Here is a 20729-nt window from a genome sequence, read left to right on the forward strand (position 1 = left end):
ATATTAATTTAATCTTCAGTATTAATATATATTTTTATTAATGTTTTGGCCCCCTATCTTAATATATAAATTCAGCTGGATCTGTTGTCTGTCCAAATTTGTTTTGGAGTAGTGCCCTGAGGTGTTGCTCCATGCCTTAAGAGCTGCACTGCCTTCTCCACCTTCCTCTATTTACCAAAAAAATAAATTTTAAACTGACCCAAAAGAGTAGGAAACCATCACCATTCTACTCTACCCTCCCTCGTATACAAAAAACTCCAGAAATTCTAACAACTCTTCCTTCATTAAGGATTTCAGCATCACCATTAGGTCTACACCAGTAATGTATAACTGCAAGTTTCTCAAACATGCTCATAGAAAATAATAACAAATAACTTGAACTACTGGATTGATATTATTAGTAAGCAGGAAACAATAATAATACATTACAAAATGAGTGGAGATTCCCCTGCTGTTTGTCTCTCTAGACTTTGGACATTGTAGCTGTGGTTTCAAGCAATGAAAGCTCATTGTTGCGACAGTGCTCCCATAAATTTTCTAAAGAATTTCTAGATCTTGAAGTACATAGCTGAATTTACAGATTCTTTTCAAATGAACAAAGAGAAGAATAAGGTTGGGGGAAGTAGGACAGTTACCTAGGTAACCGTGTGACGATATACCGACCCTTTTCTAGATCATAAATAGTCTTTAATTGTGGTTTCTGCCATTGCAGTACAAAGACCGTAGCAAGTGCTGCTATTAAAAGAAATGCAAACAATGAGAAGTAAGTGACTGACTCATTTCCAACAATCTTGCCCATGTTACCAGGTTCCAATTCGAGGGGCTCCACCATTGTCTCGATGATGAAAGCTCCAAGTGTCCAGTCAAGGGGAATGCTTCCAGTGTGATTTGCAAACCCAACCCTACAAATAGTTAACCTTTTGTCTCAATTTCACAGGTTTCTATTTCTTTCTAACAGAAAAATAATAATAATAATAATTTAAATACACAAAAAAGCTTGCCTCTCAAATGAGTCTACCATCTATAGTTGTCAATACTTTTCAGGGTCAAGCTATAACCTCTGGAAGTAGGATTTGATTTATAAAAGTTGAACTTATACATGGAGACTAGATGTAAAATTCAACATCTCAACATGTACGACACAGTGCCATGGGCACCCAAATCCAATATTGCAGAAAATGGTGAATAAGTCAGGAAAACTAATTTAAAATTAGGCCTCAACTAGAAGCTGAAATTGTATTTATGGCAATGGAACATATCTATACCATATCTGAGGCAAGTTTTTAGGCTAGGAAACCAAGAACTCAGCTTTCCATTTTCATTACATATCTATATTAAACTTCTGAAAGATTTTACAGAAAATAGAATGTCAATTTATGTCTTTCTTGTATACTTCCCGTGCACTAGGATTGCACTTCTTTGCTTTTTTATAAAATTTTGATTACTTGTAAAAAAAAAAAAAAAACAAAAACAAAACATAAAAAAAACGTAGTCATTGAAAATGACTCTAATCACTAACATTCAAAAGGTGTGTCAACAAATACTTTTCCAAGAATGTTAAACTAGTTTGATATGATACCAAGAGAAGGTTTAATATTCTAGGCACTAGCAAATTGATTCCACTCAATTAATTGTTGACATCTGGCTGAATGTAAGCATTAAGCATTTAAGTTATCTTACTTGATCCGAAATTGACACTTTGTTTTGTAAAACCTTGAACTAAATGCTATATGCCACTAGGAAAGGAAAAAGAATGGCATCCGCATCTGCATCCAAAGAGAAACAATACCTTTTTTCGTACATAGGGATTCCAAGACTGTCATGCAACAGTGCCACCATAAATGCAGAAGAGAAACAATATCTTGACAAATCCAAATCATCAATGTTACGATGCTCAATTCTCAGTTTACTCCAATCATCTTCACAGTAATGTTGACCAGCTGCCTTCAATGCCAACAAAGAAGCCCTAGGAACGAGCCCAAAAAACTGTAGGAGGTAGAGGCAGGGAGAAGTGATTAATGACAAAAAGAAACAAAAGACAAAGTATGCAAACATGGTTTGACAATGACACTGTTCAGCCAAGGGTAAATTCAGTTGCATTAAGTGAGATTAGGATTACTTAATTGTGCCCCTTCAGAATACTAAAGAAGAAGAAAAAAAAAATCCAAAGATTCACTTTGCATATCACCTACTTCTTGAAAGAGATTCCAGTATTAAATTTTCATTTTGAATTTGAGTTGTCCACTTGTTGAGATTGACAACTAGTAATTTGTGCAAGCTCTCCTCCAAGTGCATTTAGGTTGAAGGGATCCCCATCAGCATTTTCTATGATTGCAACTAAGGTTTTGATGTTTTAGGAACTGGGTTATAATTATCCAGGCCACCCCACCCAGGACCTACTTAAGTGGAATTAGCACTAGGTAATGATCCCCTTCCCCCCCTTCTTCTTCTAAATAGGATATGCTTAATGATAACATTATAATCAGTGCCATAGAAGTCCCCCTATTATTCACATAATGTTATATACCACCCCCCTCCCTTTTCTTTTCTCTTTCTCTTTATCTCCCCCTACTGGCGGTTGGGGTGTCCGGTGGGTTGAGGGCCAGGGGGTGGGGGTAGGAGGGTAGGGTATTTCAGGAATGACTGGGATTAGACTTTCTAAGAGACTTCCTCCAGACCAGTATATGTTGAGGTACAAGAGATTTCAAACAGTAAGAGTGGTGGACAATTAGCTTGTCCAAGCATGCTTTTCAGTCCTCGTAAATATAGAAACCAATTCACTTTTTGTTCTCACTATTAAACCTCAAAGCATTAAGATGTTTGACTGGCAAAGGAGAAAAGAATCACCTCGAGCAGCCCCACCTAAACCAAATCTCTAGACATGCATCACTGTAAAACTGACAAGTGTCTTATGCATATCTTATTTTGATATTTTTTTGGAGATTCTGCTGTTAACTATTTCAAATTTTATTTACACAGGTCAGATCCCAACAATATCAATCCATTTTACAATATAAATTTCAAAGGAACTGAAAACAGATAATTGAGAGGTCCGGAAAGTAGGAAGTTCCCATGTCTTAAAATTGCTCTATTACATGGGATTGTACCTTCTATACAATTCAATCAATTTTGATGCAGATCTCGGAAGAATTTTGGGCAGGTACTCATGTAGAAATGAAAATTCTGAAACTTGGAATAATTTCAATGTTACATCTAGTTCAAAATTCTCTAGAAGTATTTCAAAGTGGTAAAGAGTTTGAATAAGAAGCAACTGCAGGTGTGTATTACTTTCAGTTTTTGTCTCTTGGGTTTAGTCTTGATAAAAGTTTGACTGATATACTAACTTTACATGGTCCTCTAGTGTGCTTGCCCAGCAAGTACGTACAGCCTATATAACCTATGCATAAGTGCTTCCTCAATTACCTTTTTAGACTTTAGTATTATTATTATTTTGATCTCTTGTAAGGGTCCTTTCGTGTACTCTCGGTTTAGAGGGGTTGCACCCTCTCCAGTTCCCCAGAGTGCATTGCACGGTTGCACCCCCTCTGGCTCCCTATGTATATTGCACCCCCTATGATGTTTCTTAGTACTCCTGCACCCCATTTTGTTGGTCAGGTTTCAAAAATCCAACTCTTCAATGGAACACAATAATTGTTGCTCTCAAATTCAAATTCAAATTTAAAAAAAAAAAAAAAAAAACCAAACAAACAAACAAACAAAGAAGGCACTACTTTCCAAACATATCTCTCTATTTAGTTTTAACTCTATTCTAATTCAAAATAAGGGTGTTTGAAAACAGTCATATAAATGTGTAAATTGTTTTAGGAAAGTGGACGGCTATTTTGGGACATCCCAGAAAGGAGTACAGGAGCAAGAAAATGGGCAGAATGGATGGCTTTTCATATTTTCTTTTATTGGTAGGTCACAGCGCACCCACTTAGTCTTGAACCCACGATATCACCCTCCACTCACCATTGTCAGAGAAGGATGTACTATTTGAGGTAGACCTCATTGGTAGTAACTTAAAGAATAAGAAAGCTATATATTGTCTTATTTTTAGACCAATGAAGAAAAGCATTTCATCCCCTTGCAGTTTTTTAGTGTGATATGATGGCACATTTGGCTCTTGATACATCTTAGCAGCAATGCCTAGGTTTCTTTTGACCTCTTCCTTCTCCATTTTAACTTCTGATCGGCCACATTTTAGTTTCCAATCAGTACTCTAACCCCAATTACGAATTTACCCTCACCTCCCCTTGTAGACAAAATATTACTTTTATAAATAATAATAATAATAATAATAATAATAATAATACAGACCTTTTGTTCTATAATTATAGCACCCTAACCGTCTTCCTTTAACCTGCCATGAAGTCCTTATTTTCACTGCATTCAGATGCTGAAACTAAAGATCCTGCTCCAGTCATTGTAGTCAAATTTCAGATCCTATGTCTGTTTTATTTCAGATCTGCCTGATATCTATAATATCTCTATTTGTAATGCATCTACACTCCAAAATATCCTAAATTCCAATTACATAATATCGTCATCATATTCTGTTTGAAAAGATCAAAGTTGCTGGTCTGAAGCAAACTGCTAACATTAAATTCAAAATTCTCTAAAAGGCTATCTAAATGCTGAAAAGGAATTAGTACTTTTCTACATTTGGAACCCTTTGTTGAACGTAAATACTGATCTCTTTTATAGTATGAGTTCACAGGGTCCAATTTCAAAGCAAGGCCATGATGCTGGTTGCTGTGTCTCAATCAGACAAAATGGCCACACAATTCAGCTTTAATGCTAACCATTTAGTTCAATCCAAGGCCACAAAGTTCAGAATTTGACACACTTTTATCTCAGACCTAACCATTTTTTTAAAGTCTCTTGGCTTTGAACCCACAATCTCATCCTCCACACTCCACCCATTTCTTATGGGGGGAGGAGGTGCCATTTGAGCTATAGTTCATTGGTTACATCAGATCTACTTTATGCTAGGAAAAGGCAAATACCAAATTCAACACATTTTCACTTCTCACCAAGTCACATCCTTAGCTTGTATATAATAAGTATGAACTGCTATAAACGAAATTGTTGAGAATGAAATATCAATTTATGTGTTATGTCATTGTTTACAAACCTCAGAAGTAAATAAGAAGGATTCCGAAGAAATTGGCTTGCCTGGTAACTCAGAAAAGAATGATGAAACAATTTTGCAAGGCAGCTGCATGCATTTATCTGCATTGGAAATATAGAATTGTCAACAGTTATAGTTTACCTAAATATTGTGAAATCTAAAAAACCAATAAGTACAGAAAATAAAATAAAAATAGTTAACAAGAAGACATATGTAAAATATATATGTCTATATACTTCTATACAATATTTCACAAAGAAAGTTACAAATTTCTTTTTTTTTTGATAAGTAATAATGCATTAAAGAGCGCAGAGGGGCGCAACCCAAGTACACAGGTAGCATACAAGAAAAGGCCGGCCTAACTAGGTCATGCAAGAAAGTTACAAATTTCTAGAGATAAAGGCCTAACTAGGTCATGCTGTGAGATGTAATCAGTATATGTATGACCTTTAAGGCATTTACTGCACATTGCTTTACAACTTCAATTTGATAACTAAACCCTCTGTAATGCATAAATATAGATATTCAAGGCAGCATAAAATAATATTGGATACTGATGATGAATACAGTACTCTAATTACGAAGATCAAGCAGTAGATCATGAAAACTTAGCAAATTAAGATTTAAGGCAGTTGTCCGGTAGTAAAGAGTTTTGAAAAAGAGAGACTTCAGTTCTATCACTGTCCTCTTGTGGTCTTCAAAACTTCTATATCATTTCGTTCCCTCCAAAGACACCACAAAAGGTAAGACAAAACCCTCTTCCACACAATTGCACTCTAAGGATTACCTCCCAACCCTCTCCAACAAGCGAAAAGGTCTACTACTCTTCTAGGCTAACCCAAGCTAATCCAAGACGAAGATATCACTGACAACCTCACAATGGAGAAGAAGATTATCCATGGTGAGGATCTTCCCTTAGGCGGCTGTCCAAGCAAAAAACACCATTCTCAAGGGGACATTACACCACCAAATACTCTTCCATGGGAAAGGGGCACTCTCATGAAGTAATGGCATAATACTTAGTTTTTGTATTGTGCTTTTACTAGACATAGGCACATTACAAAAATTAAGAGAGCCTTTACTACACACAAACTTTCATCTTTAAAATGTGATCCCTAATAAGATTAGCTGTTCAATGAGTCGGAAAAGAATCTTTTCCAGGTCAAGAAACCACAATCAAAATTCAAGAAAAGACAGGCGAACAAGAAATTTGACCATTTGAAAAGACAATACTTGAAGTTCATGGAAAAGTTAAAATTTCAATTAATTTCACCCAAAATGCCGTCACTAAGGTACACTAATACTTTAAATGGTCTGGGATTATAGATGGTAAGCTAGTTTAAATGCTAGAAGTACAAGCATTTTTTTTTTTTTCTTCAGGGGATACACTTACAAGCTGACTCTTAGGGTTTTAATTGATAACATGTGATGTAATACTCTCAATAATCTTAATTGGGACTCAAGCGCCAAAGCCAATAAAGACAACGAGATTTTCAAAAGCAGTACTTTTCAATATCTGAGACCCTTGGCCTCTGAAATGATTCAACTCTGTTATCACATGACTTGCTATTTTAAAAACCAAGATTAGGAGGCACCATCAACTAATATCAATTCAATGTTCAAGCGTCTTTGACTAGACGTGATTGTTACAACTGGAAAAGTTGAGAAATTTGATTGCTTAAAGACTTATTAGAAACTCACCCCAAACCACATATTATTAGAATGTATTTAAACCTAATGCATAATACAAATCGCACATGATTCACAAAGTGAGGAGCCCAACTCAAGATAAAATATTATTCCATAATTTAAAAGGGTTCATACTTAAGGGATGAGGAAAAAAAATTAAAGGAATCAAGTAAAAAAGCTTTATTTGTAAGACCAAATCACCTAAACCTGGCCTCCCAGTAATGAAAACTCACAGCTACCTGTTTGACTTGTAATTTTTAGAAGCTGTTAGTAACTACGGTATACTAGAGCATCATATCCTCTTTTAACCCCAAAATTCTCATCATTAACAACTTCAGAGAACATACAAAGGACAGATTTCCTACAAACGGCCTCGGTAAGAAAATTCCTCTAACCCAGTCTCTAAAAGTGTCATATATATTTTTTTCTTCTAATCACATCCTTTTTTAATGGCATTAATAAAAAAAACATGTACTTTTTACACGCTCAAAAACACACGTGTCACTTTTAGAGACTGGGTAGGAGGAATTTTTACAATCAAGTTTGTGGGAAATTTTGATCCATATAAGAAAGATAAGATACGTGTATAGGTGGAGAGGGAGTATTTACGTGTATGTGAGTTATGTGTGTGCATGCATCCGGCCCCTTTTTTACTCCCCTTCAAACCCTAGTAACATGAATTACCTTTTAGCTCCCTTGCTTTTAGGTGTAAGTGCCAACCCGAACGGGTTGAATTTCACCTTTCTCAAATTTTGACCTGATTGAGATTGGAAATCGTATTTTGGTGCTGAATCGAGCCTACACACTGACAATTTGTTGTTGGGTTGGTGGTGACTGCATGGCAGCAAAGGTGCGAGATCTCACATTTGTAGCTGGATCTCCATCATATCTGGCACTGACTGGCCACGGGGTGTTAGATATTGAATGCCGACCACCAGATATGTCGGCATTAGCTGGGGAGATGCGATATCTCACACCCGCCATGCCAAATCTGGGAGCAACTGAGCAGACAATCACCATAACTTCCCAAATTGCCAAAACACTTGGTCCTCAACCACCATGATGGCGCTAATGAACTCCCAACCACCCAAACACCTTGAAAGAGAAACATGCACCACCACCAAATACTACCATTTAAACACCCAAAAACCCAAGGACTGACTGAGAAAAAAGAGGCAAACCAGGAGAGGGGGGGCCGGGGGATTATGTTAGAACATAATAGATTATGGTTGGATCACCATCTTGACTAGAATTCAAACACGGATATTAAAAACAAGCTTTTCTTGCCTCTACTTAGCCCTATATCATGGCAAGCCTAAGACTACAAATCAACAGAGCAAACTGCCATGATATGTCACATTTCCATGAATATCCCACTAACATAAATAAGCTGGTTGGTTCATGCACTCTTATTAGCTCTGCAGACAAAACATTTCCAATGAGAAGTATAGAAAGATATAAGAGTTGTTGCATCTATATTCAACATCAATATAAGTTTACTAAAGCTTATGTTGCTATTCTTAAAGACAAAGAACAAGCATAATAGTGAGAGTGAGTGCGAGGCAATTTTTTTTTGGAAGTTTCATTTCTCATCAACATTGATAATATTATATAAGTTTCTTGTTTCCTCCATTTAATATGTTTCTATCAATATCATCTCTAAATCATAATAGCTCTTCAAGCTCTAGACACAATTTTAATCTCTTTTCTCCAGTAAATGCTAGAACCTTTTTTAATGGATATGTAGAAATAATTCTATTCAGTGATAAACAAAGGGGGATAAAGGCCCATTTTCTGTTGAAGTATCCAATGAAACTTTCCGTCAAAAGAAAGTATAAATTCACAATCCACAGAAAATCAAGTTTGAGCGGAAAAGATCCAAACTCATCATACAGAAAGCAGAAGAAACAGCTACCTTCTTTTCTCTTTAACAATGCCAACGCTTCGTATCTGCATGCAGAAAAGTTTCCAGCTGGAGATGCCAGAGGCTTTGCATAACTTGCATTCAATGGCAGCTTATATCCTCTAGGAATGCAAGGGTTACCAACAAAGCCATCACTAGAACTTGAAACTGCAAAAAAACCAATAATGTAAACATTACAATTACCAATGTTTCAATTCCATTATTGAATACTGAAATAGGACATTATGCATGATATCAAATTTATATGTTGATGCGAGACTCTTTGATGTAGGACAGATACAGGGAATCTGTCCATGTGTGCTTGAGGTGGGCTGAGGGTTAGAAAAATGTATAGATCTATGGTTTAGAAATGGTTAGGGTACAAAGATTGACTAGGGTTTTGATACAATGGGGGACAAGGGAAAGAAAGCTATTTCTTGAGCAAATAGGTTGCTGGAATATTCTGCACAATGGCTGTGTTTGAAAATATTCTGGACAATTGCTATGTTTGTCACAAATAAACCAATAAAGATATATGAACAAAAAAAATGGAAAACCAGAGCTTCAAGACCAAATATCATACAAGCAATTGAAAGCCTGGCAACTGCCCAGTAGCAGTTATAAATGAACTGTTAGTATTCACCTACAGAAACTCAAGTTCTATCTCACAGCATTAAAAAAGGAAAGTTGAACTCACAAGATGCCAATTCTCTAGAATTGTGAGCCTCGTGCAATGATTCCCAAGCGGCATCCTATACAAGAAAGAATGGTCAGAGTTTTTCGTACAAGAATCTTCCACTACACACAGTATCAAAAATAAGAAATCAAGGTCAAGCTCACTGCAAAGGATTATGAAGCAGCAGTCTTACAGAAGATACTATCTTAGAGTTCAATTGTCAAAAATACCTCATTCAATCCCTTCCAAAACTGTTGTTATGCCAGCTTCAAATTCATCCCACAAATAAAAGCTACATTACATCCTTTATACATGTATTAAAAGCTACCGTTGCTTGGAAAGCAAAGTTCAATTTAATGCTTGATTAAAGAAAGCAAGAAAAGTGCTTTCCTGTGGTAAATTCAATAGATCTAATCAACAGCATCACCACAATGCCAAAGTTGCTACGAAAGCACGTAACTGCTATTTCCTACTGTCACCATCTCATTACTGCCACCATCACTACCACCCCATTACTGTCACCACACAGCACCACAAACTGTTGAACTAAAGCACACTATTGGAAGGATGCATATATAACATTAAATTCAAATTGACTTGATGTTGAAACCATTAGGGGTGGTTTTGCAAAAAAAAATTAGGAAGTTGATAATTCAGTAACGCTCAAAGCCTAGCTAACTAACAGATCAACTACAGGTGCAGGTAATTCCAATGCATTAAAGAATCCTAAACACAAAACCATACGTAAATACATATGTTTTTATCAATTTAATAATGCAACATATTCTATTTCAAGCATGTCTACTACATTTTTTACTGCTCTACATTATCCAAACCAGATTTTTATTTATTAACAGTTTTTTTATGAGTAATTATAATTTATTAACAGATTAAAAATAGAAAAAAAAATGAAATAGCATCCTAGGTTACCCTTCCCTGCAAGACTGTCTTTATCATAAATACCCCACTTCCTCCCTCGCATGTATTTGGGTCCATCTCTACCTATTTCACAATCAATTCCATCTCCTGCCATCAAAGGGAACCTACCTCCCTCAACCACCAATTCCCCCTCCCTCCCCAAGCCTACATACCAAGCAAACACAACCAGAAATATGATGTGTATGCACAGGTGTGTAGTACATTCATTAATTTATATAAACACAGTTTCCTTTTCCAATAGCAAATGATATCCACATCAGACTTTCTAAAGCAAAAGAGTGAAAAACAGATTAAGTATATTTGTAACAAGAATGTCATATATCAAACATGTGGGTTGGTTCAACTTGTAAAACTACACTCACTAGGGTTGAGGGTTTAAGGGAAAGAACAATGCCCTTTGATATGGTTCATAGACCCAATGGTCAAAACATATAACTGAGCAGAACAGGTTAAAAGAATTCCACACATCCAATGGATGAGTTCAAATTCCATCTAGTTAGCTGGTCTAAGATTTGTGCTCTGATTTCCTCATGCGGTTTGTGGGTCAAAAACCTCCTTCTCTTTAACAAAGCTCTCTTGGGGAAGTGGTTATGGTGTTTTGCCACAAAGAGAGAGGCTTTGTGGAGACCATTTGTGAAAGTTAAATATGACAGCATGTGGAAAGGATGGTGTTCCAATGCGGTTATTGGGTCCTTTTGGGTTGGAGTGGGGGAATTTCTCTAGATTTGTTAAATTTGAGGTGAGCAATGGGTCTAAGATTAAATTTTAGCATGATGTGTGGTGTGAGGATCAGACCTTGAAGGGAGCTTTCCTGGTGTTGTTTAGCATTGCTCGCCGTAAGGAGGCTTCGGTGACAAATCATGTACAATTTCTAATGATATTATACAATGGAATATCACTTTTAGAGCATTCCCAATGGAAGAGCTAAATGCTATTTTTATCTAGAATAGCTCTTCAAATGTTCAAAAAAACTCCTACATTGGATGAGCTAAAAATAAATGTAAAATAGATATTTGATTAGAAGAGCTAAAAAAAAAGTTAAATGTAGCAGCACTTTTTAAGGGAGCCATTTATCTTTTATTGTTTCTCTCACCTGTTTTATCTTTTTTCCAAATCGTTTCCTACTTTTTCTCTACATGTTCTCTTTTTCCCAAAACTTTTCTTACTTTTAATAATATTTTAATAGAATATATAGAAATATAACTAATCGGATGTAGAGACATTTAAAAATGGCTTAGCTAAACTAGATAAAAGTGAGTTTTGAAGAGTCATTTTACATAAAAATATAACTCCTCCATTGAGAATGCTCTTATCAGATCAATGCATGATTGGAAGGTTGAGTTGATTTGTTCTTTAAGCTTTTGTACTCTCTCAAGTTGAGATGGGTGGCGAGGATAAAAAGTTGTTGGATGGATCCCTTCCAAAACGTGGACGTTCGAGGTCAAATCTTTTTATCATGCGTTTAGTTCTTCAGCTGCCTCTCCCTTTCCTTGGAAGAGCATTTAGAGAACTAATTAAGGCTCTTTCGAGAGTAGTGTTCTTTGTACGGATGGCAACTTTAGGGAAGATTCAACTTCAAATAACCTGAGTAAAAGGCAATTCATAATGATTGATTGATGTTGCATGAGTATGAAAAGCAAGGAAACCATTGATCATCTTCTGCTCTACTACGAAGTGGCTAGAGAATTGTGGGTATAAATTTCCATCCTTTTGGGATAGTGGGTCATGCCCCAACGGGTGCTGGAGTTGTTGGCTTATTAAAGAGGTTGGTTGGAAGCCACTGCAATTTAGAAATTTGGATGGTTTCTCTATGCTTAATGTACGTGGTGTATTTGGAGAGAATACAATGCTCAAAACTTTGAAAATTGTGAGAGAACGGTGATAAAGTTTTTTTTTGATAAGTAATAAAAATATTATAAAAAAGCATAAAGCGCCCCTAAGTTGTACAAAGGAAGTATACATAGGAAAACCAAAGCTAGCCCACAGGAGTCCCCCAAAAGAGAAACCTGAAACCCAAAGAAGCCCGCAAAACAGCCCCTAAATCCCAAAAGAGCCCTAAACCCACAAAACAAACATGCCTAAACCCCGACTAGAGCCACTGCCTCTAGCATCAAAATTAATGAAAAATTCCAAATTTTTGAGCTCCCTATTTCCCTTAGTTTTTGAAGCAGAAACCCCATCTTCACAATACTGATCCTCTTCAATAACCGAAAGAACATCCTTAAGTCTTTTCTCGTCCCCCCCAAAAGTCAACCCCCCATAGTGGGAGCAGGTCCAATCACATTAAGCACCACCTCGGAATAGCCCTCTACCCCCACCAACGGAGTGACCGCCACAGCCTCGGCCATCAACTTATTGTTCAGCTACGAACCTATATTGCCCTTTACCTTTCGAGAATACCTTCATTGTGACTTCGAATTAGAAGGATAAATAGATGCTCCACACTCTGACATTACAGGAAGAGAGAGGCACAGTCTCTCACCCAACTCAGCCACCCTTGAGGAAGAACCACCAAAAAACTCTAGAGAACCTTCCATTGAGGCAGTATGAGGGGCCTGTAAACTGCCATAAAAAGACCCCGTATTCAGTGGCAACAAAGAAGGTTGGACCACTATATCTGCTGTTGGAGAACCCATCTTAGAGTCGTCCTTAACAGCCAGAATCAATGAGGACACAACCTTCACATCAGGCAAAGAAGTGGTACTTGGTCCAAAAAAACCCCACCGAAGAAAGCCCTTTGTTGGAGGAGGTTTCCAAACAGCCTTAACGGTTGCTTCCTCCACTGCCGGAGTTTCAGAACTCATTGGAACCTCCTTCGTCTCTGGATCCATACACGCCGAAAGCTTAGAAATTAAACTCATTGGAAACACCACCGCAGAAGCGAGACAACCATTGGGTTCGTCGGAGAGACCATCAGTGACCACTAGGCTCAACAGAGAATTCACCAAGAAGTCAAAGACAGACTCCACGCACTTGAGAAGACCACCCTATACCACCGCCGATGCCAACTCCAAAGAGGCAACCCCAATACCTGCTTCAGTACCCGAAACCAACCCATCGAGCGAAACTTCAACAAGAATCTGGGGAGAAACCGCCCCATGAGGAACCCGAATCCGAAGAAGATATAGGACCTGAAAAGGACCCATATATGGGCTTCATATCATAATCCAATATTAAAGGCCTAAGCCCCGAACGAGGTCCATATACAGAAACCTTCTTCAACTAAACCTGAGCCCAGCCCTCAGCCTAAAACCACGAAGGGATTTGGGCTTCAGGCCAAGCTCACAGGAAATGACCCGATCCACATCAGACCTAATCTTCTTGAGAATGAGAGAATGGTGATAAAGTTAAAAGCTATTATGTCCAAATCTCCTTATGTTTGGATAGCTGCTTACAACAATTCTTGCTTTTCTAATTTTCTAGAATTTATGGATTTGTATTTTTCTTCTCCTCCCTAATTGAGTGTCTCTTGTATACTTTTGTGTACTTGGGTTGCACCCCTCTAGACTTTTTAATAAGATTGAATTACTTATATATATAAAAAAGAACATATTAAAGTCTAAAACATTTCATTTATAAAGGTAATTACATGGGAAACACCTGACCGAATATTGGAAAGCTTTGAGTATAGAGATAATAAATAACTCCTGACAATTTCACAGTTCTTGTCGATTGCAGTAGGTCTGTTTCTTTTGTAGCAAATGCAACCTGCAATTGAGTAGTTCCAACTTCAATTCAGCATCTCTCAAAATAATAAAACATTTCATATACATCTAAAGAAGCAAACCAGAAATCATAAAATAAACAATATATATATATATATATATAAGAAAAAGGAAAGATTTACATATGATCATCTATGCTCCCTACAGGTGTAGTTTGAATGAATTCAAAATCTTGATAGTAGAATTTTAGACAGAAAATACTATCCAAAATAGGATTGAGAGTAACAAAATCTAGAATCACTTGCACCATACTTCTCCAATCAGATCCAATAACTCTACTTTCTTCAACAAGAAAAACAGTAGAACAAATGTTTAAGCAAAACTGTCATACCCCAAACCCGCTAGCGTTTAATACATGAGAATCACCTACTATCTGAAACCTGAATGAAATATTTTTGAAAAAAGAATTCATTTCCATCAAGGTAAGTAATCAATCCACCATATGTAAAATATTAACCTATTAAAATCTCCCAAAACATAATAGCTATGTAACACTGGGCTACAAAACCAGCAGTCTCTATAAAAAATACAAACCTTTAATTATGTGCTAAAGAGAGATTAATCAAAACAACTAAATTTCAACAACACGACAAAGCAACTGGTAGCAAGCACCACTCAAATTGAAGGGCCAACACTTCTTAAGTCAATAAATGATAGGAGATTAATCAGAACAGTACAAGTTAAACACGCACACCCTTAAGCTCTCCAGGCTTTAAAATCATATCAACTTTTGATGGGAATGAATTGTATGCAGGTTATATTGTGTAGAGAGTAAGGACAGAGAACGAGTAAATAATTAAATAAATAAATACCAGGAGGAAGTGAACATAAAATCAACTCTGGCCTACACACCACCCTGGAAAATAATAATAATAATAATAAAAGATGCGGGTCATTAACAAGAGAAATCAACTCAAAAAATAAAGCAAAACTACAGAAATATCATCCACATGCCAATTTGATCTCAATGGTTCTTACAATGCATTGGTTGTGGAGTAAAAACTCATTATATCAGAAGTAAACAAATAGAGTTTCAGTCCAAAACAAAAAATCTTGCATGCAACTATACTATCATGGCAGCTCTGCATATTGCAGACTTGGGACAAAATACATGTATGTTTGTAGATATACTATACCGAACGTACATATATGTAAGGTTGCATAAGCACGCAGGAGTGAAACAATGATAACAATGATAACAATTGTAAAATAGTTCATCGACAAGAAGGCAATATACTACTGCAAATTTTTTGCGTAAGAAGTGGACTCCCAGAAGCATTCAAATAGGTGTCGGACATGTTCTAATAAGCCGGTGAATAAGAGTCCAACAAAACAATTGTTAACAAGAAGAAAAATCACACATGTAGGCATACAAGCAAGCATACATTTTATAGATAAAAAGTACTAAGATCGTGGTCAAAAGACGCTTAGTGAATGATAACCTGCAAAGAAGCCCCACCAAGTTCAACTATCCCAGTGGTCTCTTGAGTTTCACCTCCCAAACTTCCAAGAGCATAGTTTGCAGCAACCCAAGCATAAAAACCTTCATCTTCACCTGTTTCAAGATCATGTCATACTTCACTTACAATAAGAGTAATTCCAGAAAGAGAAGCAGAAAAAAGCAATGGCCTTTCAACCAAGCATAATATATATATAAGTAATATTGTATATACCAAAAAGCGCAGAGGGGTGCAACTCTAGTACACAGGACATATACAAGAGAATGCCTAAGAAGAAGAAGTAAATAGAACAAGAAAATCGTGGAAGTTAATCACTAACAGAGCTAAATAAGTAGTTGTCTACGTGAACAGGGAGAAGAAAAAGATAAAGATTTAAGCTCCTCCAAAGACCTCTCAAAATCCTCAAAACATCTCGTATTTCTCTCCCTCCACAAACACCACAAAAGGCAAAGAGGGACCATCTTCCACACCGTAGCACTCCGAGAACGACCTCCTGTCCACCAACAAGCAAACAGATCCGCCAGCCTATTAGGCATAACCCAATTCAATCCAAAACGGCTGAAAATAGCATACCATAGTGCTCTGGCAACCTCACAGTGGAGAAAGAGATGATCAACTGTCTCCCCATCCGATTTGCACATGCAACATCTATTGATCACGATAAGTTGTCTCTTTTTGAGATTGTCCAATGTAAAGACCTTCCCTAGCACCGCCATTCATACAAAAAAAGCCACTCTCAAAGAAGCCTTTGTCCGCCAAATACTCTTCCAAGGGAAAATGAGATTCTCATTGCAGGTAAGGGTCTTATAAAAAGAGCTCACATCAAACTTCCCTTTGCGCGACGGAACCCACCAAATCACATCCTCCTTATTCCTTCTCATATTATGAGAGCACAACAAAGTATAGAAAGAAGCTAACATATCCACTTCCCAATCATGTACCAAGCGAATGAAGCTAACATTCCATTGCAGGGAGCCACTCGAATAATCCAATATTAGCAGCAATAGACGCATCCTTCACACTAGCCATATTATATAAACCTGGGAAAGCTACCTTGAGACTTGAACCTCCACACCACTCATCATCCTAGAATCTAATATTGGAACCATCCCCTGGATCAAATTTGATATGACTAAAAAATAACCTCCATCCCTTCCTAATATTCTTCCAAAGCCCCACGCAATGCGGCCCAGAAGTTTCGATACAGCACCACCCACCCCACTCAAAACCGAATTTTGCATCCATCACAATTCTCCACCAAGCCTCCCTCTCATTTGTATAACACCACAGCCACTTCCCTACCAAAGCTTTATTGAACACTCGTAGATTCCTAATCCCTAGACCACCCTCAAAGATGGGAGAACAATCCTTAGACCAGCTTACCAAATGATACTTGAACTCGTTGCCTATCTCACCCCATAAAAAATCTTGTTGAAGCTTCTCTATACGATTAGCCACAGAAATAGGAATGAGAAATAGAGACAAGAAATATGTCGGAAGATTGGAAAGAATGCTCTTAATAAGGGTAACCTTACTAGTGCTACCACCCTTAGAAAGTTACATCCTTTTCCAACTGGCCAATTTGCGTTCAATTTTTTCCACAATGTCATCCCATATGGATTTAGCCTTATAGCAAGCCCCCAATGGAAGGCCAAGATATTTCAACGGAAGAGAATCTATCCTGTAACCCAGAATACCGGCCAAATCTCCCACATTGCCCACCGTGCCCACCGGAACAAAAACAGATTTGGCCAAGTTCACCTTCAAGCACGAAACAGCTTTGAAACAAATGAGTAAAGCATGAATAGATCGAATATGATCAGAATTCGCCCCACAAAAGACCAAGGTATCATCTGCAAACAACAAGTGAGAAATGTTCACCAACTCAGACAATCTCGATCCCACTGAGAAGCTTGAGAACCGCCCATTATCGATAGATGTGGTGATCATTCTACTACGGGCCTCCATAACAATAACGAACAGGAAAGGAGACAAAGGGTCCCCTTGCCTCACCTCTCGGGAGCTACTGAAGAAACCGGCAGGAGAGCCATTTATCAATACTGAGAAGCGCACCATCGAAATACAATGCTCTATCCAAGAACATCATTTCTCCCCAAAACCGCACCTCCTAAGTAAATACAAGAGGAAGTTCCAATTGATGTGATCATAAGCCTTCTCCATATCCAATTTGCATAGCAAACCTGGTTCACCGGTTTGCTAATATATATATAAAGAGATATAAAAATTGAAATATAGCTAATAACTTTGGTACACAATACAGACTTATGCTAGCAGATCTCGATGCATGCGTCATGGTCATATATGGAAATGCATTACATGCCTACCAATTGTTTTGCCTGATACATAATATAAGACATCAATTTAGTAGTTATGTTGTGATTCAATTTGTAAGTGGACTTGCACCAACACGGCCACCGAGTCTATCATCTGCAGTCTGAGCAATTGCTACAATCCTTTCCTTTTTTTTAAAGGGAGGGTTGGGAGGGGCATAAATCCAGTAAATTATATGAAGGGTCCAATAAATGCAGTCCTCTTTTGCATTAGTTAAGTAATTTATACCTGGAACAATGTGCTTGAAAAATAAATGTTTGAAGTTTTTCTTCTTTCATTCATTGATTTTCTTTTTTATTTTTTTATATATATAAGTAATCGAGATATCATTAAAAGTGTAAATGCCCCCATTACAAAGGAATTTTACAAGAGAAAAACACCTAGCTAGTAGGACCTCTTTCATCCATTGAATTTTATTAGTTACATTAATATGCTTCAATGCAAATGTTGATAAATAATTGAATTTAATACCAGCCCCATTCATAAAGAAAATTTCACATGATAGACAACTCAATAAAGCTCAACTACTTGGGGCCATTAGACATTATCCAAATGAAATCTTCTAGCAAAGAGGAATTTCTTCTTACCAGATCTCTGACATGAGTTGGCTTATTAAAATTACTTACTATAATAGTTACTTCAATGCCTAACAGCTCAGTTTAAGGAAATCGAGACTACTTACAGGAACTTATAGTGTTTCAAGATGCAAAGAAGAGCTTAAACTTTATCACTTGATGATGAAAAAATCAATTAAGTTGCATTCACCTAGAATCTGGTCGATGTCAGTTCCATGAAACAAAGTACTGACAGGGTCAGTGCTGGAAGTCAGAAATCTGGCCCATACCCACTTGACCTAGCCCCACAAAAATGCTGTATTAATCTGTCTTTTTTCATTTCCCAAACCACTGTGAGGTTGCACTGGCCCTAAACCTAACAGCCTAACCCACACCAAACCACCCTCCCTCCCTGTCTGCAACTGTGCATCAAGCCACTGACCTGAACCCACAGCCACACCCAGACGGCCAGTCCACCCTCCCCCTCTTTAGGCCAAGTGGCCGACAACCCTAACCAACACAGTCACCCTCCCTCTCTGTGCTGAACTCCTGAACCTAACCTTAATCCACACAACTCGCCTAGGCCACCCTCCCTCTCTGTGCCTAGACGCCGACACTAACCCTTGCTCTAACCCACACCGCCACACACATAGGCCACCCTTCTCTCTGTGCCGGCGACAATCGACAAACCTAACCCTAACCCACGCCCTGCCTTTCTTCTCTTCCCACACAAGGTCACACTCTTCACTCCCAAGTCCCACTGTGATGTAATTCATTAAAAAACAAAAAGTTCCAAAATGATGTATATATATATTGAACGGTTGAAAAAGGCTTGCATATGATTTACAAACACCACGCATAAATTCTTAACGAAGAACTTCATTTGTAGTACTGAACATAAGCCAATAATAATCTACTTCTAGACTTATAGTGCTTCAAGACGCTAATAATTGTTATATTCAACAACTAAACAGCATGTGAAGGAAATTATTAGTGAGTTAATCAAAGATTAAGTAACTACAATGCATAACTTCCCACGCTGCAAAATCAGTCCAAATAGACATTACCTCGAATGACACGCGCCCACTCGTCCTTAAACAGAAACTCTGACGACCTCAAAACCCGTCTACAAGACTCCAGAATCCTCTCCCTCAGCTCCGAACCCAAACTCTCCAACTCGGCATGCGCCATCAACTGGATCTTAGTGTTTCTCCGCTCCGCCTTGGGGACCCGCCGCCTAGCGAACCTGATCAACCGGGCGATCGAATTCCCGGCACCCTCTGGGTCGCCGGCGAACCCGGTCAGACCCGGACGCACCTTCATGGAGCTGGAACCGGTCCCGTCCATGAGCGGGATCCGCCCCTCGCCGAGGAACTCAAACACGCGGACGCGGGAGCCGGTGGGGCCGGCATTGATGAAAACGCCGAAGAACGTTGACTGGGGCTGGGCAAACTTGGCGGACTGGTGGATCTTCTGGGCGGTGGAAAAGAGATAGAAGAGGAAAGGGACGGTGAAGAGGGAGGCGAATAGGAGGAGGCATTTGGTTTGGGACTGGAAATGCGGTTTAGGGTTTGCGTGGGTTGGGGAGAAGAGGTGCATGCGCGGGTGCAGCTGGGTACGGTGGGGAGGGATGTAGGAGGTGGAAGAAGACCGAGATTGGAGATTCGACATTTCTCTTCAGTTGGAGACGCCGGCGAGGGGCCGATGAGGGTGGGATTTCACGTTATGGTGGCATTGTTTGGGTTTTGGTGGAGGGTGGTAGTCGAGTGCGATGAAGTGATGATCATCAATGAATTTAGTTTTAGGAAGAAGAGAGTTCCCTGAATTTTGATGGGTTCATATTTCGGCAAAATATCGCTTTCTTTTTTCTTTTATTTCTGTCTTTCTTTGCTTTGCTTTGTTTTGTAAGGTGGGCTCTTGATTTTGATGGATTTCAGGTGCAGCTGAGAGCTTCCAAGTGAGAAGTACTTCAGAAATTTAAAATAATTAATTAATTAATTAAGAAGAAATGGAATTTTTATGTTTGAGATATTTTTTATTTGTGTTTTTTTTTTTTTTGTTAATTAAAAAAAAAAAAAGAAAAAAAAAAGCATTTTACTGTTTTTAATGAGTGAAGTGTCTTTTATTTGTGCAAATAAGGAAATGAATGGAATACTATTTAATTTTTATTTTTCATTCTATTTTCTATTTTCTATTTTCTAATTTCTTTATCATTCTGCTTGGCATTTATAAAAAGCAAATGAATTAAAAGTGATGAGCAAATTAAGATATTTTATAAGGAAAACTTCACTTTAGCC

General features: G+C 37.8%; 1 protein-coding gene across 2 annotated transcripts; it reads right to left on the bottom strand.

Moving 5' to 3' along the window:
- Window positions 1–361: 361 nt before the first annotated feature.
- Window positions 362–20358, bottom strand: LOC132163940 (probable apyrase 6). Of its 2 annotated transcripts, none has more exons than XM_059574324.1 (8): window positions 19500–20358; window positions 15526–15621; window positions 13931–14049; window positions 9424–9478; window positions 8739–8894; window positions 5138–5235; window positions 1790–1986; window positions 362–902 (listed from the first exon to the last, which is right to left on the bottom strand). In XM_059574324.1, exons 1-8 carry the CDS (start codon window positions 20101–20103, stop codon window positions 632–634), a joined length of 1596 nt encoding a protein of 531 aa, XP_059430307.1. In that variant the 5' UTR covers window positions 20104–20358; the 3' UTR covers window positions 362–631. The 2 variants fall into 2 exon arrangements, with proteins under 2 accessions (XP_059430307.1, XP_059430306.1); XM_059574323.1 differs by having other exon boundaries at window positions 13942–14049; window positions 15509–15621; window positions 19500–20357.
- Window positions 20359–20729: the final 371 nt, after the last annotated feature.

This window comes from Corylus avellana, chromosome ca10 (genome assembly GCF_901000735.1).
Source record: "Corylus avellana chromosome ca10, CavTom2PMs-1.0".
Classification (NCBI taxonomy): domain Eukaryota; kingdom Viridiplantae; phylum Streptophyta; class Magnoliopsida; order Fagales; family Betulaceae; genus Corylus; species Corylus avellana.

Excerpts from the sequence above, each read along its gene's own strand:
- LOC132163940 (XM_059574323.1), bottom strand. The coding sequence starts at position 20,103 with ATGTCGAATCTCCAATCTCGGTCTTCTTCCACCTCCTACATCCCTCCC. Across the intron at positions 9,479-13,941 it reads GCTTTCCAATATTCGGTCAG|GATGCCGCTTGGGAATCATT; the intron begins GTGTTTCCCATG and ends TTTCTTGTATAG. Across the intron at positions 1,987-5,137 it reads CCTTCTTATTTACTTCTGAG|TTTTTTGGGCTCGTTCCTAG; the intron begins GTTTGTAAACAA and ends TACCTCCTACAG.